A 24,566-nucleotide genomic window follows, 5' to 3' on the forward strand; every position below is an offset into this window, starting at 1 on the left:
TATCTGACATACAATACAGTACAACATATGAAATACGATACAGCAAAGTACACAACAGTCATATACAATACACATGCAGGTGTATATAGGTAACTTTGCCTAAAGCCCCTAATGATAAGAGAATGAGGTATAACGTGTGCGGATGTGAGTGACATCATGCAGATGTGTGCCATGCTATAAAAAATGGGAAGCCAGAGCTGGGTGGTAAAACATGTTCAGGGCTTATGTAAGATAATGAAACTCTCTCTAATGAGATGGCCTAATCCCAAAACACCAGCGCTGTTCTAGATAGAGAATGAGAGAGAGGTTTAGTTCATCAAGCGCTCATTTATCTACTTCTTAATACTTCTTAATTTCCATGTGGGATGTACGTGAGCAGCCAGGATGATGGATGAGTGTGTTTGTGTGTGGATTAAAGCAGACAGGTTATCCAGGGATATTTCAGTCAGAACATTTAATGTTTAAACGGCCAAACACGTGGTGTTGTTCTGTTTTTCTGAAGCTGAACAAAACCATTTTTAGAAACCTTTTATGATGATTTTTTTGTTCATTGGTGTATGTGTGTAAGGGACACGGAGGTGTTTACAATCTTCTGCTTAAGGATTAAGATTTACAAAAATAACAACTGACTGACCAGACACAAACATGTTTGTTTTCTTTCATGGCAGCCCATCCATCTATTCTATAAACCTATTCAATGTTTGATTTGACAGCTTTTATGGCAATACATGATTTAAATATGTCTGGTGTGGTAAGACCAAGTGTCTCTAAATGTTTTCCCTTTCATAAACACTCTAGTATTTGTTTTGTTGAGAATGATTTATATCTAAGTATGTTAGTACACAATAAATATTAGCAACAGACTAAACAATCTGACTGTTTAAAGGGATAATTCACTTTAAAATGAAAATTCTTTCATTATTTACTCATCCTCATGTTGTTTTAAAACTGTATGAAACAAGATATTTTGATAAATGATGGTAAACCCACAGCAGATAGTGACCACTTCTATAGTAGGAATAAAAAATGGAATTTAATGGGTACCGTCAACTGTGTGCTAACCATCATTTTTCAAAATATTTTCTTCATCCTTTATCACGATACTTTCTAAATATTTTTTTCATACTATGGAAGTCAGTGGTCACTATCTGCTGTGTGTTTACCATAATTTCTCAAAATATCTTCTTTTGTGTTCATCAGAAAAAGAAATTCATACAGGTTAAGCACAACATGAGTAAATGATGACAGAATTCTCATTTTAAAATGAACTATCTCTTTAATGGTAAGTTATAGACATATATTCCAGTCTTGTCTTTTTCTTTCCCCAACTCTACCCCTACACGTTACCCTTACAGAACCCTCTTGACATTTTCAATTAGTTGGCCATCACAAGTATAGCCAATGGCTACTGCATGGTTTAACATTTTGAAGTGTTTTGTAAATTGGCGCCATCTTCTGGGTATTTTATAGTACTACACGAATTAAAACATACGATAGGTCAAATACAGACGAGACAGCTTTCACACAAAAACTGCAGGAATACATTATTTTGTAATCAGCCAGTGCTTAATAAGGTTTTATGAGGTTTAATATATTTTTAACCTGAATACAAAGAGCCATTACTGATATAGGCTAACATGAATTTATCTTTAAAGACATAGTTCACCCAAAATTGAAAATTCTGTCATCATTTACTCACTCTCATGTTGTTACAAACCTGTATAAATGGTGTTGTTTTGATGAACAAAAAGGAAGATAGTTTGAGAAATGATTGTAGCCAAACTGTTTGTGGACCCTATTTACTTCCATAGTATTCTTAGAAGTGAATGGGGTCCACGAATGGTTTGGCTACAAACATTTTTTCAAAATATCTTCCTAAGAACAACGAAATTTATACTGGTTTGTAACAAAATGAGAGTGAGTAAATGATGACAGAATTTTCAATTTTGGGTGAACATCCCTTTAACCATGATCTATCTGTCTAATCTCTGACGGGACGGTCTGTCTGTTATTTTGCACCTGCCCGCTAGAGGCGCGTGCCCGCCGCTTTTCTACCAGGCGCGCTCCCTCTAATCCTCTCATGTGACGTCGGTGAAATGGCGGAGCGGGATGAAAGCGACGCCTGTCTGAGTTACAGCCAAGGTGAGAGTTTGTTTATATTACGTAAAGTTTATGTAAACCACCAGTATGCTTTTTAAAGTCATATAGAAAATACAGCATTGCTAGATAAAGCGACCCGTTGAAGTTGTCACAGAATTTAAAACGCCAAAAGCAGCGCGAGCCGGTCTGAGGGAAGGGATTAAATCAATAAAGCAGCCTTAACGCTCAACCAAAGCACTGCCAACTGGTTTTATATCCAGTTTTAGACGTGAAAACCCTATTAGTGTGGTGTTTATACGACACCGAATCTCTTTAATGTTTTTAAATGAGGTTAAAAGGCAGTTTTACCTCAGACACCTGTTACGTGCGCGTGCCCGCGCTATGCTCGAGCGTATTTGAAATTACTTGGGAATCGTTTATATTGGTTTCGGTTTTATGTGTATAGGCAGATACATATCTTAAAACGGGGTGTTGTGAAACCAGAATCGGGTCAGGTGTATAAAGTGTTTGTTTGTTAGATAAATATATGCAGGTTTGCGAATCACTGTCATTTGGTTACTGAAACGTATTGACTGTCCCAGTTAACCCATACACGTCATCATCTTATTATCCACTTACACGTCTTTTGTATTTATCAGAGTGACTAAAATCTCTGTCAAGTCTGGTCATTTTATGATTGCGTTTAGTGAAGTGAAACGTGTTTATAAACGTATTGTATAATGTGCATTAGATATATTGTTGTAACTTAAGTGGTAAATTGGGGCACAATAAGTTTGTATTGTGATTTTTTTTTAATTTCTGACACAAGAGAAAGAGTCAAGGGAAACAACAGTATTGCTGTAGCTGGTTAAAGTGTAAGGTTACTGATATTCTCTGGGCTGCAGGGGCAAAGATCAGTTTCCAGTCCTTTTGCTTTTATAAAATGAGAAATGTTTGTGAAAAACAGACTAGAGCATAGAGAAGGTGCATGTTTGCACTAACATTCTTAAACATTAAGGATTTTCGGTTTCTCAAAAAACCTCTATATCAAGGGTTGTTAAAAGAACCTGCTCTTTCTTATATTTTTATAGCCTATAAGGAACTGCAATAGTAGGTCTCTGTGAATATGAAAGTGATAGTTCATCCAAAAGTTCTGTCATTTACTGTCATTTGCATACATTTCTTTGTCCTTGTTAACACAAAGATATTTTGAAATTTTTTTGTAACCAACAGTTCTGGGGCACCATTGACCATAGTAGGGAAAAATTATTGTGGTGCCCTAGATCTGTACTTTCAATATTATTGGTCTACTTATCAATAACTTAGATTTCTAGTTACTCATATAAACACATAAACACACAATTTAGGGCAATGATCCCCCAAATATGACAGTATAGTCTGTCAAAAGAAGCTGTTAAAATTGCTGGTGTACAAAATTTTAATAACTCTTAAAGCAAACCGCCAGGATTGTGTCATTACAAAAGTCTGGATGCAGACATTTTATGCACATGAAGACAGCATGTCAGATTAATTCATAGACTACAACAGAGATATTATTTTGTGTATAAATGAAAGGTTGTGTTTATATTTGTATAGTGGATTGCAGTCAGGAAAGGATTTGCAGTTAATGCAATCTCTGGTTGTTTATTAGTGGTTTTAGTCGACTGTGCATTACTGCATGTTTGTGTTTGTAAGGCGGGAATCAGATTACTGTAATTCATTACTGCATATCAGCATTGTGTGTCTGTATGAGACAGCACGCCAGCTCCACGTCGGTACGCAAGACGATCACTGGTTCTCACGAGTCTCGTCTCTAGTAGTTTATGTTTGTCATGATGAAACACACAGCCACGTGAGAACCAATGGTTTAGATGTATTTACATTTAAACGCAATTGATTGAATCTAGGGATGCATAACGATTAATCGCGATTAATCTATAGCGGAATAAAGGTTTTTGTTTACATCATATATGTGTGTACGTGCATGTGTGTGCATTTATCTATACAAAGTTATTATACACTGTTTACACACATATATGTAAACAAAAACTTTTATTCTGCAATAGATTAATCGCGATTAATCGTAATGCATCCCTAACTGAATCCTAAATATGCTCAAAATATGAATTGTTTTCTTTCACAAATGTATTATTTCACTTCAAAATATATATATTAGGGCTGTGTTGAAAAAATCGATTCACCGATTCTGAATCGATTTTCATGTTAGTTTCTAAAGATCGATCCATAACTCAGAGGATCGATTTAATAATTAATAACTTAAACTTGCCGCGTCATTGAATTCACGCATGCACGCGAGGAAAGAAATTAAAACAAAGAACATGGTGGTCAGTAACGTTAAACAAGTGGTTGTTTTGAAAACTCCAGAAATGCTCAAACCTGTCATATTTATAATATCTAAATCTAGAGATCCGTCTCTCATATACAGGTATTAATCCTGTCTGTAGGTTTGTGCATATATTTATACCTGTTCATTTTACATATTGCCTATTTTTAATGTAATGTATGCATAAATACAAAATACAATGCTAGGCCTGTCGCGATAAACGATAAATCGATTAATCGCACGGTAAATAAAATGAGCTCGATCATTTTTTTAGGCTGCGATAATTCACATTTGCATGCTTGTTTGTTTTCCTTGTCTCTCTCTCTCTCTACCAAAGAGACTGGATGACCGCTCCGTGCAACGAGTGACAAGGAGTGAACCCTCGTCAGTCATTTGTCAGTCGCATGATCTGTGTGGGGAGGGGGGACTCCTGGCGTAGCCTATCACAGTAGGAGTACTGAGGAGGATGAGAGCCGCGTGAGAAGTGTAGCAGGAGAAAACACTAGTTAAGACGAGAGTTGGAGAAAAAGATGGATTTACTAGAGGCTGTTTACACTTGTCATTAACATGCGTTTTTATCGATCGGATCACAATGTTTTACGTCTTTTCTGACACAAGGTGAACAGTGCTATTTTAGCCTTTCATTGATAAACTAAAGCGGGTGATCTCCGCAGTTTCATTTTGCAAGCGTGTGAAAGTTGCGCGATTATATTTCATCAATTGCGCTGAAAATTCAGAGAAAGCTCTAACATATAAACGTACAAAACACTGTGCAGCATGTATACTTGCTAAACAAGCAGCGGACTCCGACATAATATTAGTTTGCGTCCATATAAACTCATAATTACTCCCGCTGGCGTTCAAATGACAGCGGAGAGACTCGCCCACCGTCTCACGGACCGTCCCCTCACAGTATTCAGCACAGAAGCGGTCGAAAGTGGACAAAAGAGACGGATTTAAATACCAGGTGTAAATGTGATATGTCTCTCTCGTCCACTTGTGATCTGATCAAAAACACATCTTGATACCAAGTGTAAACAGCGAAGTTTCAAAACCAAACGCTACAGCTGCAGTGTGGGAGTACTTTGGATTTAAACCTAATGACCGAGGTGAACCACTAAACCTGAACGAACCACTAAACCTGACCGAGCCGTTATGTCGCATTTGTGGTAATAACGTAGCACTTAAAAGTGGCAACACGACAAACATGCATATGCACCTAAAACGCAATCATCCTGTTATTTTGTTCATTTCTTGTGGATATTTAAAATGTCTTCCAGTTCCAGTATTACTTATTGTTTAGAAATAAAAGTTTATAGATCTTTGAAAAGGTGTATCTGCATTATTATAATGGTCCCGGAGCATCAATGTTATCGCCTATCGCGATAAATTCCGAGGCAATTTATCGCCTAGCAAAATTTGTTATCGTGACAGGCCTATACAATGCATACTATAGCTTCAATAGTCTATAAAATTAATAACTCAAGATTCTGTCTATCTAGACTTAATCTGTTGTTATCATCTGGGCATTTTCACTTTAACATTATTAACTTTAAATTGTCCATATTTTAAAACTTTGGTGAGCTATTTTAAGCTATAGTGAGTGGCAAATAAACTGCACATTTTTATAATCCAAAACCAATATAAACTGAAAAACATGTATACCATAAAATATACCGTTACCGTGAAATAAAATGACTCATTCCGTGGAATAGATTTTTGGTCATTCCGCCCACCCCTATATGGCACCATTTTGGGCTTTTTTCAAAAACACTTATCTAATCTCGAAGATCGAATCAGATTGAATCGAATAATGATAATCGATTCAAGATCTTGAGAATCAGAATTTAATCGATTCTTAAAATTTGAATCGAAACCCAGCCCTAATATATATTAACCCACCAGAGTCGCATGGATTCCTTTTTCTGATGATGGATGGGCTTTGTGCCACTATTCAATGTCATTACAAAGCAAGGAAGAGCCAGAATATTATTTAATATAACTAAATGTGCTCGGCTAAAGAAAATAAGTCACAAGTTCGACGCTGTCGTTTTCCACATTCGTCTCTACTCCTGCCGCATTTATTTTCCGCTCTCTGCTTTGAGCCGCTATATACCTTTACCTTTGTTGCCAATAGTATAACAGTATAAGACCTACTAGGTGGGTATTTAGTAAGGCCCCTTCTGATTGGCCTAATTTGGACAATCTAAGCATGCAACACTAGGGCTGCATACCGATTAATCGTGATTAATATATAAATACTTAATAATATAAAATATATATTTTTTTCTTAGTTATGCATGTGTGTGTATTTATATACATAATTATCATGCACAGTACACAAACATATATGATGTAAAAAAACCTTTTATTCTGCAAACGATTAATCGTGATTAATCTCGGTTAATCGTTATGCGGTCCTACAACATACAAATGATAGACACGTAAAATAAACGTAAGTTATCGCAACGCTCTGCGATATTGATATTGCATTTATACTGTTGTCACAATTTTTCGATATATCATGCAGCCGTACTATAAGCAAGTTGTCTTTCATTCAGAGACACTCAGATATTAACTATTATACACTGACAATTAGGGATGCACCAATATGGAAATTTTGGCCGATACCGATAACTCTTTATAATTTGGGGGGCGATAAATATTCATATTAATTTCACAATGAAAAACTCCCAGACCGCGGACATCTTGCGCTAGACTAGCATACTCTTCTTGAGCCCGTAACACATGTCATCTTCGTGCTATGTCACAGAAAGCACCAATCAAAACTCCACATGGCCAGCAATGAGCAAGTGAAGTGGTTCAACAAACTGAAATTATACATCATTTATCGGCTTTCATTTATCGGCCTAATTTTGCTATCAGACCGATAATATTAAAAATAAGCAGTTATCGGCCGATAACGATATGTCCGCCGATATATCGTGCATCCCTACTGACAATAATGGGTGTGATGGAGCTGACCTGAACCTATGTGTGTGTATGGAATGGTTTTTAATAATAGAAAATATTTGTTACGTTACAGTCAATTTGCGTTTTATGCTTGAAAGCCTAGGTTTATTTACACAACAAAAATGGATTTGCTGGGAAAGTTGCCTTAGCACAGCATTTTTTACTAAAGGTGGGACAGTATTCTTCCCCCCCCTCTCTCTTCACTCTCAGGGGTCTCATTCCTCTGACCAATATATTGCCCTGTCCATTGATCTGCTGGCTCATCTTGCTGTTTCTTACTGAATATTTCAGTAGGAGAGACATACTGTGTGTGCAGGTGTGTGTGTGGTAGAGAGACTGTTTCATTGACTCCGTTTGCTCGGGGTGTGTGCATCAGTTTTTGTTTTGGTTCTCTCTGATGTGGGATGCTATGAGGCCTGTATGCTCTGAGTGTGTATGTGTATGTGTATGAGAGAGAGAGGGAGAGAGAAAGAGAGAGAGAGAGAGAGAGAGAGAGAGAGAGGAAGAGTAGGACAGACCTTAAGAGATACAGTGACAGCATCAGCAACTGGAGCAGCAGTCTCTCTCAGGCTTAAGGAGGAAATGCACTGTTTGTTTCTGTGGATTACTGGAGCTTCACTAAAGCCTGGCTGGACTGGAAACAGTTTTGGCTCATCTCTGCACGCCTAAGCTTTCAACTTAAAATCTCTTTGCTTTTTAATCTGGTGTCTGCTAGCTCAGTCTGTCTCGCCCCAGTTTTGTTGGGTGCTGTCTCATCTGTCCTCTATCCAGAGATGAGCAGGGTGCTAGCAGTTAGCAACACAGGGTGCTAAAAGAGGAGAGGGGAGCATGCCGGCCCCCCTCAGGATGAGGAGGGGGGCCAGCAGGTCGGCTATCCCATCCCTCTCCACCATCACGGAGGAAGAGGAGGGACAACGGTGCCGCAAGAGACGGAGGAGAGGCGGAGGTACGCGGGAGGTCAGAGAAAGATTGAAGTATAGCTCTCTGGGGTTTTATAACCTAATACTTGGCCTGTTAGGATGTGTTGTGTTTTGTTGTTGTTGACAAATTTTTGTCTTTCGGTCCAAGCTAGTTAGGAGTATTAAAGCATGCCATTGTCAGTGTTAGTGATGTGAAGTAATATAGTGTTATATTTAAAGGTATTGTGGAGGATTTTCTTTTTCCGGGTGGATCATCAAGACTGTTGGTCCTTCTAGCTGTCAATCAGGAGCGTTGCGCAATTGCATTTTTTTAAAAAGCGGAGAAGGCGGTTCTTTTCTAAAATTCGAGAAAATCCTCCGCTACACCTTTAAAGTAAGTTGATGTGATTTTGAAGAAGTGACAGAACTGTGATTTGCTGTGGCCTACTTTGTTAAAAACTATTTTAAGCAACATTTATTTAATTATTTACTTGTAATTATAAAGGCATTTTCTTATGACCTTATATATTAGAGATTGTATGGAAAGTCGACAGGACTAAGGATAACAAATAAATTGTGTCCAGTAACACATAAAATACACATTTTTGCTTTTTTGCATGCGTATTTCAACAAATCTGGAATCTCTTAAGTGAGAATTAAGGACATCCTATTTTAGAAACTTGATTCAGTAACTAAATGCTTGTGAGGATCGTGTGACCCTAATATTAGAGTCCTCAATGGCCACTATCATCTTCATATCCAGCAGTGTCCTAAGCAGCCAGCTAGAAAGTGTTTTGAGACATTATAGGCACGTTCATACACACCCATTATTCCCCAAAAGCAAGCTTTGTCATTCATTATTGCATTTCATACCTTAAATATTAAATTGCTAATCTGTTTAAAGTGTGTTTCAATGGAGTGTGTCAGCTCTGCTGTGCTTAAACAGGAAATGCTTTTTGCTTTCTTTTGTTGCTGGGTGTGGCCATTTTACCCCACCCATCGTTTCTACAGTAAAGACAGATGACTGACGAGTTGGACAGGATGGCCAGGGCTGTGGGTGGGTCACATGACCAATGGCAAATGGAAAGTAAACAGTAATGGAGATCTGTTAGTTCACTGGGTGGATCCATACAAAGGTGGATATGAATGGAAAAGCATATGTGTATGTATCCATTTTAAGATAATGCTAGTGTTTTGTATTTCCAGTTCCTAGGTTAAATAATAATTGTGCATAGTTATATGTTTGGTATCTAAAAGGGCTTAAACCACCCCACATAATAATGCTAATGTTAAGCAAAGTTCATGTTTAATACAATCATAAAGTCGGGTCACAAGACTTAACAGTGTGGCTTAGTGAGGTCAAAAATCCCTTTAAACACTGGAACTAATTCCACATAAAGCCTGTGCTTCTAAATGCATAATACATTTAGATTATATTTAGTCATTTAGCAGATGCTTTTAAGTCAAATCAACAAAAAGCAGCAGTGCATTAGTAATCCGAAAGCTGTTCACACATATATATATATACATACATAATTATTATACACAGTACACCCACACAAATTATGTAAACAAAAACTTCTGCATATGATTAGTCACGACTAATCGTGAGGCAGCACTTATTGATGCCCAATCGCTCTGCAGTTTCTTGCGTGCCAGGAAGCAGGAACAACTTACACATTGATTTTAAACCCCTGCGTGCATAAGGGTGATTCTCCAGAAAACTTGGTTTTAAAAATGTCAAGCATGAAAATGTAAAAATTGCTTAAATTTACTTTTTTTCCCACCAGACATTGAAAATCAAAGTCTGGAGTAAATGGGAACATTAATTTAAACACTTTTACTTATCATTTAACACTTTTGTAACATAATTTAAAAAATTAGTCCTTAAAAATCTCATTACCGCAACAGTCAGAAAACATCAACACTGACATATTTTCAAAATGACATGACAAACCTGAAAGAACATAATTTGGAGATTCTGCGCATGCATTTAAAATCAAAGTATTATGCTTCTATTAATTAAATTAACATTTAATAAGCATCTGTTGCGGTAATGATAATCAAAATGTCGTGTAAGCATTCTGACAAGACAATATTTCAAATTAACTGTAAAAAAATGATCTTACCTGGTAGCCATCTTGAAGTAACTGGTCCATGTGCTTGGTCACTCAAAATCAAACTTTATTAAAATTCTGTATGTGTGCTTAAACTGTTCTCAAAAAGTGTTGCGGAGGATGAAAACATCAGGCATGGACACATCATTTTCCTAATTTTTCTTCATTATTATTATACATGAATATTCAGTAAATATTTTTCTGTCATCTAAAGTAGTCTAGAAAACATCCATTTATTTTTTTTCTAAATATTTTTGTGTTAATTTGATTAAATTACAACATAACGCATGTTCAAACACAGCCGGACACATTGCGGTAATGAGAATTTCAGCAGAAAATGAGATAAAATTGACAAATTATAAATTTTATGTTGAAATCACACATTGTGCAAGGTAGAACACAGTATTGTGTTAATTCTGATGCTTTTTCATATTACTATATTACACATTTTATAGCTAAAATCATTAGTGCCGTGGTGTTTCAATGGTTTCGTGAGAATCACCCATAAATACCTCTCTAGTGCAAGGAAATGTTAGAGCTGCGCGTATTACAAGTTCAGGTGCGAGAAGTTGTTTGTGCCGTGTGTATTACAAGCTCTCTCGTGCGAGGAAGAGCACGCAATGTCCATGTTGATGTGAAACTATGATGCTAATGATAATTACATAATAATAATTTAAAACTATAATGGGCAAACATTAGCCTGGCTAACACCAAACCACATCTCATAGAGAATGAGTCATGGTCTGGGAACCACATGCTAATTTTCTCGTATTTGAGGCGTGGTTCATGAATGCCCAGAGCCGTTTATTGGGCGCTACGAATGTCTATCAAATGCGTCTGTACGTAGCTCATAGCCAATTGTTTCAATTATACCAAATGATGTATGTAGAGCGACATAAATTCAAACGTAAACAGCTTTTATAGGTACGTGTGCTGAAATCTATGCAACTAAACCGGTAGCTGTATATTGATATTTAAAAGCAACACAATTTTGTGGCACTGTGACAACCACAGTTCATGAATAATCATAAAATGACATTAATAAATACAACTTACCATTTATAAGTTTATTGTACTTCGTCGACGACGATGCCTAGCAGGTTGGTCCTATAAAACTCTGTGACTATCATGCCTTGCCATATCCAAACATCCTTCTTGGATATGAAATTGTTTAACGCCAAAAGTTGCTCTTTAAAAAAAAAAAAAAACTTGCGTTGAAAAACTACTTAGAACACTGTCTAAGGCTGCATCAAAAAGTAACTTTGCGTTTGCTGCCTTGTTGGATAAACAAAACTGCTTCGGTGTGTTGTATAGACGTCGTCATCGTCTTGCTGCCCCCTCTCCGTTCTGTGATTGGTTCCCTATTTCAGGGGCAAAATTGGTCCATAGTTTCCATGCTAGACTTGCAACGTGAATACATTTGCGCGCAAGGCAGCATGGGGAAACCCAGGCTAGGCTAACATGCCAACTATCATCATGAAGGCCCACTACTGGCCATATGTCTGACGATCGTCGATAGACATCTAATCGGCACAATTCTAGTTTGTAGTCGAATAATAGTAATACACACACTATGGTTGTGTTTGAACATGATTGTGAACTCGCTTTAAAAACGTCTGGCTGCTGTGTGACAGATTTGAACAGATGGCATGTTTATAGATGCTTCTTGCCAACATGAACAGTCATTTGGCTTGTTTATTTGTAAACATGCTTTCACCTCCCAGATGTATTTGATTCTTTCGTTGTTTTAAAATTGACTGCTTATCGTACATTGAATTTATTTAAATTCACATCGTATCTGAATCAGAGCTGTTACCATGCAGATTAAATGCATGAACATATCCAGTTATATAGCAGCATAGTTTTGTTCGTGTACAAGCTTCTCATTGGATTAAGTAGCACCCTGTTGGTTAGCAGAAGAGACAGGGCAGTAAATCCACACAGAGTAATAAATGTGTTTAAATGCTACTCTTTGAATCGCTTACGGAGAGAAAGACTACGGCCAAGAGACAGTTCTTGAAGTTACAGAAATGTTATAGACCGTTCGGATAGATCTGCTTTATTGATCCCGTTGATTAAATAATTAATACTAATAAAACGTTTTATTTACCACTTTTTTTTATAGCTGAATGTATTTAAATAAAGGCACCAAATCATTTCAAAACATACAAATACAGCCACGAATGCAATGCACATACAGCAATAAGATGCCTGGCTGTCAAAAATGGCCCAGTACAATGTAAATTTTTTATAAGCAGATAAGATTCAGGTTATTTCATTTACTTCACATTTCTATTGTGGTGCCAGAGAGAAACTGAACTGCTATTTGACATTTTACATTGTTTTTAGGGCTGGGTATCGATTCAGATGTTCCAGATCGATTCAATTTTGATTCACAAGCTATCAAATCGATTCGATTTCAATTCTCGATTCAATTTTCGATTCCAATTCTCTGGGTTGGATTTTATACTCGATTCTTGATTCAACTCAATGAATATAGATTTAATACAAATACTATAAGAACAGTGAACATAAGTTTACAAGTGGGTAATTAATAAAAAGAAATTAAAAGCCACAACACTAACCTTGTCGTCTTGCTTGCAAAATCTAAAATGCTTCCATACCTCTTACTTTTTATGTGAAGGTGGCATCAACGTTGATGAACCCCCTAAAATCGCCATTTTAAGCACTGAATGAAAGAATGACAGGCCCCTTGGAAACATCGTGCAAGGCAAAAAAGAGGGTGACATCTAGTGAAGACAACTAGTAATTTGATTCATGTTAATCTTACGTTCAATGTTTGCAAAAAAAAAAATATGGGGGAAAAAAAATCGATTCTGCTCTTTGAGAATCGATTCTGAATCGACCAGGTTTTAAAAAACGATTAATCGAAAAAGCCCTAATTGTTTTCATGAGTCCCTGTTTTTTTTTTGGTACTTTTAAACACACTGCTGATGATGTCATACGCAACCTACACAAACATATTGGGTTAAATTGTGTCCTTTCTTATTTGCATCGTACTAGATGTTGAGGGTAAACCTCTCTCTGATCTCTCTCTCTTTCCGTAAGCTAAGCATTAGTCGCGGTTAAGCTGCTCAGATTTCGGAGATTCTCCGCCCCAATACACCCCAACACACACACATACACATCCTGATGCCATGAATTGTACACTAATAATCACTGATCTGTCTGTCCTTCACAGCGTTTAATCTTCCTCTTCAGTATTTCTACTGTACTACATGCACCACAATCACACGATTGGGATTTATAATCTCATGTATAAACACACACACACACTGTGTGGGATTTACTGAATCCTTTTCGTCATTGATGTGTCTCTTCTGTTGGGAACGAGCAGACAAACATTTGCGTCTCTATCTATTGTATTAGATATCTATCGGTTCCTTTGTCGATGAATGAGCACAAATATTTTACTTATCCTGTAATGGATGCTACCTTCTTTGGGGGTTTTATATGTGCGAGTTTGTGGCTGATGCATTGGGAAAGGATTGTTTTCTTGGCAATGTAGGCAAGAGGTGTTCACCCCAGGATTCTCCAAAACTATGAGTGAAATTCAAGGTAAGAGTTGTGAGCGAAATCTGTAAGATTTGTTTGAAAATTCTTAAAAAAATGAATTGGTGACAAAATACATTAGTGTGTGTATGCTACCAGTCGTCCAAATGCTTGGATAGGAAGCTGTTGCCTTTGAGTCTGTTTATAGCATTATAGATGTTTGTGGCACATGAAGTGGTTCATGCTTTGGTAGATTATAAAATGTTGGTTCGAGGAGGTGGGGTGGTGTTTGCAAACAAGGAAGCTTGAGGTGACAGGCATAAGGCTCAATAATTCTGTATTATACACCTTTTTCTCGAAAGCGGAAGTAAGTGATGTGACGTATTTCCTTTCCGGGGGCTTGTGAGCACACCAATTGGTCGGGTCATCGATATGTCAAGGTTTTTTTATCAGACATGGGTGGCAACCCTAGCGAGACTTCCGGTTCAATAGCCAGCCGGTAGAAAACAGTGTAGTGGGAGCACGCATAAAACATGATTTAATCGGTTAATATTTACTACACCTGCCATGTATGAACCAGTGTGAGGATGAAATTAAGAAGTGGCTTGATATATGAAGATATATTCAATCAATTTGTGTTGTTGATTGAAGGTGACGGGTCTTCAATGCGCAAATATAAAAGCACAGACATATACCAGTATTTTTACAATGGGAAAGTCAGTCGAGTGTTTTTACATGGAATTTACCAAGACTTCAAGTTTTTAACTTTTCAGGAACTGGTTTAAAATGTCACATCTGTCTCTCCGGTGTGAGGTTTTTTTAAACTGCAATTTTTAATGGCGACAAGTCGAGCTTCACGCGGTCTGACACAGTCAGCAGTATCTTTCTCATTCAACACATTGAGTGCGTTTACATGCACAGTCTTACGCCGATTATGCTTAATAAACTGATAACACGTGGGGTCATGTAAACACGTAAAGCGGTTTTCTTTAATCGAGGAAAGCCCATAAACGGCGTAAGCAAAAACTGATCGGCACAGGTAGTTTTTTGCTCATTACGCCGATTTCGCGTGGCATATAAACACCTTAACCCGCTTTCTTATGGTTTTGTCCATGTGCGCATGTCTCCGCGTATGAAAGATAAACGTCACACGCGGAAGTAAGCGCAAGGTAACGCATAAAAGTCTCCGCTCGACTAAAGCAGTTGGCAGAGAAACTGTGAAAATAAAAGCTCATGTTACATTTACAGGTTCTGCAGACACGAGGAGAGCTACAACAGTACAGCTTAAGACAGATATGTTGTTGACTTTTTGATCGACTATTGTGTACTATAGGCGGTGACGTCACTGCCTGCGAGAAAACGGATAATTCTCCAAGTCCCATGTAAACGCAGTTGTCTGCATAGCCGGCTTATTGATTTGCATGTAAACGCATGAAAAAAGTTTTCTGTAATAAGCAGATTTTTGATAGTTATCCGCTTATTCTGTGCATGTAAACGTACTAAAAGTTATTTGAACAAACCATAATAAACATATTAAACTACTACATGTTTTGTTTTTGTTTTTTTGAATATATTATTACATCGCTTCTTACGCACTGGGTGGAGACATGAGCTTACTTTTAAAGTATTTGCTTTTTTATTTAAAACATAACAAATGTACGCGTAAACAAATTACGAACTATTATAAACATTAACTAAGCAGATTATATATTCTGTACTGTAATAACATTTTTGTAATAATATAGTAAACAGAATAAATATAAGCATATTTTTATCAGCATAATATTAGTTGTTTTTAAACAATTATTGTATTTATTGTTTACTGGCAGTTTCTATCACGCCCGCCGACAGGGGGGGACAAACGGGTCTGTTGTCCCGGGCCCAGGATGAGGGGGTGCCCAGAACTGGAACCTATGGAATAATTCAGTATTTCCCATACATTGATTTATCTGTCACAGAATCAATACTGGCCGCCACAAATAGATTTTTCATGAGTACCATTTACATTTTAATTTTACTATATTCATTGTAGGGCGCGTTCAGCGCGCCTCCCTCCTCCTCTCGTTGCATGCAGCGACTCAACAGCGCGCGCCCCTCCCCTCTCTCTCCTGTTGCAAGCCGCGCGGCTCTCTCTACAGTCAAAAGTATTTTAACTCCGTGTTCCTTTTATTTTCTTTTTCGCGTAAACGTCAACAGTCACGGATGTCACTGATAGAGAAGATGGCTGATCGAGTTCATCATGAGTGACTTAACAAAAGGTCAGCAATCATTACCACACATACCCGTTCTGGTGTCTGAGCTCTCTCCCTACCTATGATGCGGTTTGCTCGTGCACGTGTTCTGTAGTAACACTAACCGTGTATTCTCTCATATTCTGAATTTGCAACAAATTGTCTGCGCTATACGCGACATACAATAAAACTACCACTCGTGTTTACAATAAAAAGCGCTCATAACGCAACAACACCTAAGAGCAACATCAGTACAGCCTCAATGTAAATGTATGATGATTTTGTCAGATGAGGGCGCGTTTTTAGCAGCAGTTAAAGAAAGAGCTGATTGGATTTACATTGACATTAACATACATTAACAATCAGTTACTGGGTCGTTACTGGGTCCTGTTTAATATTATATGTAAAAATAGCATTCAGTTGTGTTAAAATGCAATATAATGTGACAGATTAAAGAGTAAAACATGACGCAATGACGCCACATATATGCTAATCGGCGTGTGACGTCATCACCACCACAGTCTCTCAAAATCCTGTGTGAAACACTGGAATTGTTAAAAAAATAAAGAAAATAGGCATATTTGTGGAAAAAATCTAATACAGTCACCTCCATAACGATTGAAACAGAAGCACATATTGTGTTATTTTAGCTGTTTTCCAAAATGTATTCCAGTTACAGTCATATTATGAATATTGGCTTACAGTGCACACTCTCAGCTTTATTTTGAGGGTATTCACATCCAAATTGGCTAAAAGATTTTGACATTACAGCCGTTTAATATGTAGCTCCCCCTTTTTAAAGGGGTCAGGTATTGTCTATTTGTTAAATAATTTCCTGACAGATGTTAAAGGTCTGGAGTTGATTTTAAGTGTGGCAATTGTATTTGAAAGCTGTGGCTGTGAACCCAAATCATCCTGTTCAGGGATGTCTCCATGCAAGTGATACAGACCATATTTAGGTTTCAAAAGGAACATTAAGAGTGGCCACATCAACAATTTGGTACATCCAGATAAAAAAACAACACACCAATATTCATAATATGACTGTAACTGGAATACATTTTGGTAAACAGCTAAAATAACACAAAATGTGCTTCTGTTCCAATATTTATGGAGGTGACTGTATTTGAGATTAAAAAAAACTTTTTATTTGTTTTCCTTCCTATACTTGAAATAGTGGTCAAGAAACTCCCCGCCCAACACAAAAATGGTTTGGCCACTGATCAAAATTTTATGATGTCATTTGATTTGAAGTTCAGTACGCTCAAAATATCTGGTCAGACTCAGCACAAGTCCGGTGCTCAGAAAAGAAAAGAAAAGAAAAAAATAGAGGTTTTCAAAAGAGGGGGTTGACGTTACAGTATATGAATTAAAAGTTATTTTGTGTCAGTATATAGTGTCAGTACTACATTTAACTACTATATAAATGTATAATAATGCCATATTCGTGGGCCATGAATCTGATAATGCCAAATGTCTTGTTACCAGGAAAAAGTAGGGGGGCCGAGGGGCCCTCCAAGATTATCTTGTCCCGGGCCCAGGCAAGACTGTCAGCTGGCCTGGTTTCTATGAAAGGTTTTACTGGATGGATTTGTACATACAGATCATGAGTGCATGTGCGCCACATACACATTCAGTTCTTGTGCATTTATTTTGGTTATAATAAATGTTTTGTAGAGATTTACTGCGTTTGTATTAGCTTTTAGCTATTAGCTGCGTTTGTATTAGCTATTATGGCAACCCCTAACTGCACAAATGATGTTGGTGTTCCTGGATTTCATAATAAACAGTAAACAGCCAGCGGCACACTTGTGTCCTTCGCAATAGAGTACCATTGACTTTAGTGGCTCACCAGAAGTCATAAACAGGAAAGCTCAAAGATGGCGGCACCCACATTTACGTCAAGAAACAGGTGGATACTAATGAGCATTCAGTTTTGACCTTGCTCTCTCTCTCTCTTGCTCTCTCGTGTATTTTATCTTGTATAACAAAAGCATGACTCCTGATTTACATAGGCTACGCATTTATCCAATGCTTTGTCGTTGGATCTCAGCCTTGATATGACTGTAGCGGTTCTGCTCTGCTACACACAGTGACATGGAAACCATTCACAACAGAGCCAAAATGGACAACGCACATTGACAGGATTAAAGGAGTATGTGGACATAAAAGTCTCACTGAATGTGTCATTGTGTTCATGTTTAGTTTGCATATGTATCTGTGTTCTTATTTGAATATGGGTTTGAGAGATACTGTATGTCCCATGACCAACCTCCCATGAGAAAGTGTAAATTGGAAGGGTATGTGAGCATATGTGGCAAATACAGTCTCAAAGTGCCAGTATGGAGGGTGGTTTCCTAATTCCTCTTTAACCTACATAGGAGAAATAAAGCCTCAGATGTTCACTGCCACTCGCTGTGTGTTTTAAAGAACATTAATAATTAAACAAAACTACTTAAACATGCTTTTGCCTTACTTTTTGCAAAAATACAAAAAGATACAGACAGAAAAACAACTGCGCATTGTTATAGTTTGAGCCTAACTTGTGTTTTGTGTAAATGTTGTGTAGCTGCTCTAACCGATGAATTGATTAAACTTGTTTATGTTGCATGTGGTCTTGTTACAGTATAAATACTGTTCCCTTTAACATGGTTGTTCTGTCACTAAATACTGACACAGTCCAACATTCACGATGAAGGAAGATTAGTAAGCTAATCATGCAGAGAGTTCAGACCAAAGGTTCATGGTCGGTGTGGGAGCTTGTGCCACTGTATGTGATGTGCTTAAATAGAAACCTGAATGTTTTCCACGGCGCTTGGTTGAATATGTTTGTGGCAAATCATTTAATTTCAAGCAATCACGGTTTTTTGCTGTTTTCTTGTGCAATTAACAATAAGCTTTCAAAGCTTTTAAGAATAGTTCATTCGGAAAGAAAATTATCTTTTTTTTCTTCTTTTGAACATAAATTATGATGTTCGACTGAATGTTTACATTAACAATGTTTTCTAAAATTACACCATATTTGAGATTTAAGATGATCCTAACTATGTCAGAATGTGAATTTTTATTGGTCTCCTATAACAATAAGACAAAATTACCCATCCCGGTGCAAAAGTTCCTGCTTTTATCTGGGTAGCCGGTATTAATTTCACACTTTGAGGCTGTTTACACTTGGCATTAAAATGCGTTTTCGTCAAGCCAGGTGTAAACGGTGTTCAAAACGTTTTGAGCTCGTCCACTTTCGACCACTTTCAACCACATCCAGAGGTAGTCGAAACCACTTTCGATCGGATCGCTTTGGAGTTGCGGAACGCGCATGTGGTTGAATGTGTTCGAACAGCCACACGCGACCGCCTTCTCTCCGCCCATTTATCTCATCTTAGGTATTAAACACAAGTTTTACGTCTTTTTTGACTTCTGGCGTGAACATACGGTGAACAGCGCTATTTTTAGCCTTTCATTGATAAACCTAAAGCGTCAGATCTCCGTAGTTTCGTTTTGAAAGCGTGTGAAAGTTGCGCAATCCTATTTCATCAATTGCGCTGAAAATTCAGAGAAAGCTCTAACATACACACGTACAAAACTCTGTGCAGCATGTTTACTTGCTAAACAAGCAGTGGACTCTGACATAATATTAGTTTGCGTCCATATAAACTCATAATTACTCCCGCTCGGGTTTGAATGACAGCAGAGAGACTTGCCCACCGTCTCACAGACCACCCCCTCACAGTTTTCAGGACAGAAGCGGTCGAAAGTAGACAAAAGAGACGGATTTAAATACCAGGTGTAAACGTAATGTGTCTCTCTCGTCCACTTGTGATCCGATCGATGAAAACACATCTTAATACCAAGTGTAAACAGCCCCTTTGGTTAATTCTGGCATTTGTTACCTCATCAGGAAGTATATCTTTGAGTTTTGAGCTTTAAGTATTTTTACCCTTAAGCTTTTGGATAAATGTGACACGCCAAAAGCAGCTTCAGTAACAAAATACGATAAAGAAAAATCAGGTATTCACACAAACACGCCCTACGGGTGTCATGTTGAAGGCACAGTCACAATCGCTGGAGGTTTGTTTAGATGGTACACACATCAAATGGCTTTAGATGAAACAAATGTGGCTTTCAAGTTTTAACAGGTTTTACAAGTTTAAGGGTGGCAAAGATTCATTAATTTGTCATGTAGGAATTGTAATTCAAAGTGAAATCTGTAGGATGTTATTACTTGTGCTTTCTAATTTGCGGTCATGCGTATTTCTGGGTCTTCCTTACCATCAAATAAGCTGCGAAATGCACACACGCAGACACATTTTAGGCTTTACATTCTCTCTGGGATTGCTAAATGTGTATGTTGGTTTAATAAGTCTCAGCGGAAGACTAATACATCCAGGTTAGATTGTATTACTGTAGTAAAAAGCTTCCTCTGTGTGTGCCTGTTCTCTGTTGGCCTTGTAGAAACTGCAGAATTGAATGAAATCTGAAACATAAAAGACCTTCATCCATATCAAATCAAGTAATCATTTCATAAATTGCTCTCTGTAACCATCTGAGACGTTGCACATTGTTTGTTCTCAGAAAGGTGATATCAAGAGTCTTTGGCATCTGTTCAAATAGGTCAGACAGAGTTTGGTCATGGGACATACAGTATCAAGAGCAACATTATCCTGGAAATGTTAGTGGGAATTTAGAGCAAGTAATGGCTGTTTTGGTTTCTATTTTAGGTTGGCCGTTTTTCCGCTCTGAGCGTTCTTTCAAAAATTTGTGGCGCAGGAGATGGCCAAAACGCAAGGGGTTCGCCGCAAAACCATTTTAACAGGCGAAATTCATTTCGACTTCATGCGATGCTGCAAGAACTGACAGCCAGATGACGTCAAAGTTACGCGATATAAAAGCAGACTCTGTATGATTTCGCGAATCGCTCTCGCGGTACTTTGACGTCATCCGGCAGTCGATTCTTGAAGGCGCCGCATGAAGTCGAACAACAAGCCTATTCACTTCCGTCTGTCTATCCTTACCCCGGATTTCCACCGACTGCGGAGCGGCTGCAGATCGGCTCCGCTGCGTTACGGCTCCGCACTCCGCCGTCCGTCAGTACCCACCAGTTCCGTATTTGTTGCAGAGCGGCTGCGTGCTGAAGTGACGAGGATCCATGAGGTCTCGCAAATTCACGTGATGATCGCGCGATACCTAGTTCTGTCTCTGCCCATTATGCCGCTGAATTATGAGCCCAGATCACAATACGAGATCTCGCGTAGACAGAGCAGTACATCAAATCCATCCAAAATTCAAAAAATAAGAAGGCGCTAAAACATTTATTTATGCTTTATCTTTAATGTATTTATTTGAAACTCCCCCTGGCTCTGTTCCTGTCTCTTATTTGTTGTTTCTGTATTAATGACTTTATTTGTGTGTGTTTGTAATGTTTGTATTGCAAAGATTTAATAAAAAAACACGAGTTCTCGCGAATTCAGGTATGATCACGCGATAAAGTCATGGCTCCGCCCTGCGGAGCTGTCCGGCATCCGTCAAAAATAGAAGCTCTGCGTATTTGTGCCAGAGGGCTGCGAATGGCCGGAGCTGTGACGGATTCGGAGCGCAGTCAGTGGAAATACACACATTGACTTGAATGGAAACCGATTGACTCCGCCGCCGTTCCGCAACGGATCCGCAGACGTTCTGCAGTCGGTGGAAATCCGGGGTAAAAAAGGTGCCTGCCACTGCTGTAAACGCGTTCTGTGTGATTGGCCCCTTAGATTGTTACTCATCTGCAGTAGTATTATTTGGTATATTATTTTAAAGACACCTAACTCATCACCCTGAAATTATTGTGTTCTTTAGCTGATACTGTGTTATTGATCGTGGGTGTGGTAATGAATGATACAGCAAGATGCTGGTTGGTTTAAGAGCAAGAATCAATAGCATAATTCAGCCGGTTTACTGATTCGTGTCATTGATTGGTTCTGTATCCATGACTGATCACAGGTTGATGGTTTGTTTATGAGCCTCGTGTTCATACACAGTTTTGTGTCATAGTCTGATCAGAGTAACACTGCAAACACATTTTCTGTTTGCACAATACTCTTGTCAGCTGACATCTTTTATTAGTTTACCCAAGAATTCTTATGCCTATTCAGCATCTGTTTTTGAATTGTTTATCGTACGTGGTAATTTCAGGCAGGCCAAAAACTATTGTTCAGTACAATAAAAAAAATGTGTCCATGTGTATGAGGGGAAACCTCATTTAAGTTATCTTCAAGTAGAAAAGCACCATTCTGTACAAATGGCAGTAAAATGAAATATTAAAATCTTGGTGCATTCAACTTACCATTATAGAAATGACTGGAGCTTTTGGTTCAGACCTACTTAATAATAAACTACAGTGTTTTCTTTCTATAAGCAATCCCTACATGTAAACTGCAATGCAAATCTTCAGCAGAAAAAAACATCCATTGATCTTAAGTAGCTATTTCTATTATAAATATTACTATAGTTTTTTGTGAAGCTAGGTTGATGTTCTCCTAATAATCCTGTTTTATCTTTTCTTTCTTTGATTCAGGCTCTGACTACCACCTCAGAGCAGATGACAAGTCATCATGGAGTCGACCCGAGTCATCCGCCTCGGGACAGAACACCTACACCGTTCGCAGTCCTACAGAGATACACACTGCTACCAGACCAGGTCAGACACCCACAATAACCACTGAAAGCTATTTAAGGTAAACTGTGAAAGCTCATGTTTTGTGTATGTGTACAGAGCCTCTGATGGTGAAGAATGAAGAAAGACAGAAACTCGCCCGCGAGCGACGGGAGGAGCTGGACAAACAGAATGGTATTACACATTTTATTCATGCACTTTAACACGTAATTCAGTGTTTTATTTTGCGCTTGACATACAGGATAAAATAAATATAGCACTGATCTATGATCAGAAGTTCTAAGCTCTAATGAGGGTCTTAAAAGAATTGCTTGCCTGAAAACTATTATTTGGTCATGATGTACTCACTTCTTCCAAACTTGAATCTCCTGACCACTGTTTTCGATATTAAAGGTAGGGTAACACATTTTGAAAAATGCTAACGTAGCCGCCTAGCAATGAAATCCCAATCCCACCCTCAAGTCAAATCGCCATCCAAAGTCACGCCTCTTTCCAAACACATGAACACGCACAGATCAGACGGTCACGTCTCATGTCTCATTCACCAGTGAGAAAACTTTGCAGTACAAAGTGAATAACACTTCCAAAATAACCAGAGGTGTAAAGAGTAGCTGAAAGCCATACTTGAGTAAAAGTACAAATTCCTTACTGTAAAAATTACTCCACTACAAGTTACAAGTCACCAATTTAAATACGACTTAAGTAAAAGTATTAAAGTAACCCATTTTAAAAGTACTCAAGTATTTTTACTCGTACTGAATGTTGGCTCAAAGATGCACTAGTCCTCAACACAAAGAGACATTGTAGGTCTGGGCAGTGAAAACTAAGAAAGTTTATTTATGAGGTTTTATTTCCTAATATAGAAAAGAAATCAAACACCTCAAAATTTTGACCTGGCAGAACAAACACAGATTAAACATAGTCATAGTCTTTTAACTAAAATTTAATTTAGTTTTAGTCATATTTTTGTCATCTGAATTGATTTAGTTATAGTCTAATTTTATTCAACTAAATGCCATGAGATTTTAGTCTAGAAATCTACATTAAATTTAATTTAAACCCATTTAATTTTAGTCTGGTGTCATTGTGTACTTGAATGTGCCATGCTGAAAAATATATAGCCTAACTTTGTGATATAAATATATGGTAACAATTTACAGTGGGGTTCATTGGTTAATATTGGTTGGCTACATTAGTTAAAGGAACAGTATGTAGGATTGTGGCCAAAACTGATATTGCAATCGCAAAACTTGGTACTGCAATCACACAACTGGTGGCCAATACACAAAATGACAACATAAACATCAGTTGAGGGCTGCAACTCCACTTTTTAAATGACAATATCCTGGCGCGACCACTGTTGTCAGTGATATAAGTATTTGAAATGAAAATGATTTCTTAATGTCTAGTGACATATCAGTGTCATTTTATGATTAATTGATATAAATTTCTTACATACTGTTCCTTTAACATGAACTAATAATGAACTGCACTTATACAGCATTTATTAATCTTTGTTAATGTTAATTTCAACAATTACTAATACTTTATCAAAATCTTGTTAACATTAGTTAATGCACTCTGAACTAACATGAACAAACAATTAAAGCTTACATTTTTATTAACTAACATTAACAAAGATGAATAAATGTTCAAGTTGGTTAATACATTAACTACTGTTAACTAATGAACCTTGTTGTAAAGTGTTACCAAATATTCTTATATAGGCCTATCCTAAAAAAGATATAATTTTTATAT

At 37.6% G+C, this 24,566-nt stretch overlaps 1 protein-coding gene across 10 annotated transcripts in view; it reads left to right on the plus strand.

The window, feature by feature from the left end:
* The first annotated feature begins 2,066 nt into the window (after positions 1-2,066).
* map7b (microtubule-associated protein 7b) overlaps positions 2,067-24,566 on the plus strand; it is a 44,279-nt gene continuing 21,779 nt past the window's right edge. For 3 of the 10 annotated variants that reach the window (XM_065285189.2, XM_065285191.2, XM_065285194.2), the window contains exons 1-3: positions 7,921-8,342; positions 22,710-22,832; positions 22,908-22,982. In XM_065285189.2, the coding sequence (XP_065141261.1) occupies positions 8,225-8,342; positions 22,710-22,832; positions 22,908-22,982 (316 nt within the window). In that variant the 5' untranslated portion in view covers positions 7,921-8,224. Of the gene's footprint in view, positions 2,143-7,917; positions 8,343-13,871; positions 13,992-22,709; positions 22,833-22,907; positions 22,983-24,566 lie in introns of those variants that run through there. The other 7 variants (XM_065285185.2, XM_065285192.2, XM_065285187.2 and 4 more) reach the window with 5 other exon arrangements.

The sequence above is a fragment of the Paramisgurnus dabryanus genome, chromosome 21 (genome assembly GCF_030506205.2).
Source record: "Paramisgurnus dabryanus chromosome 21, PD_genome_1.1, whole genome shotgun sequence".
Lineage (NCBI taxonomy): Eukaryota > Metazoa > Chordata > Actinopteri > Cypriniformes > Cobitidae > Paramisgurnus > Paramisgurnus dabryanus.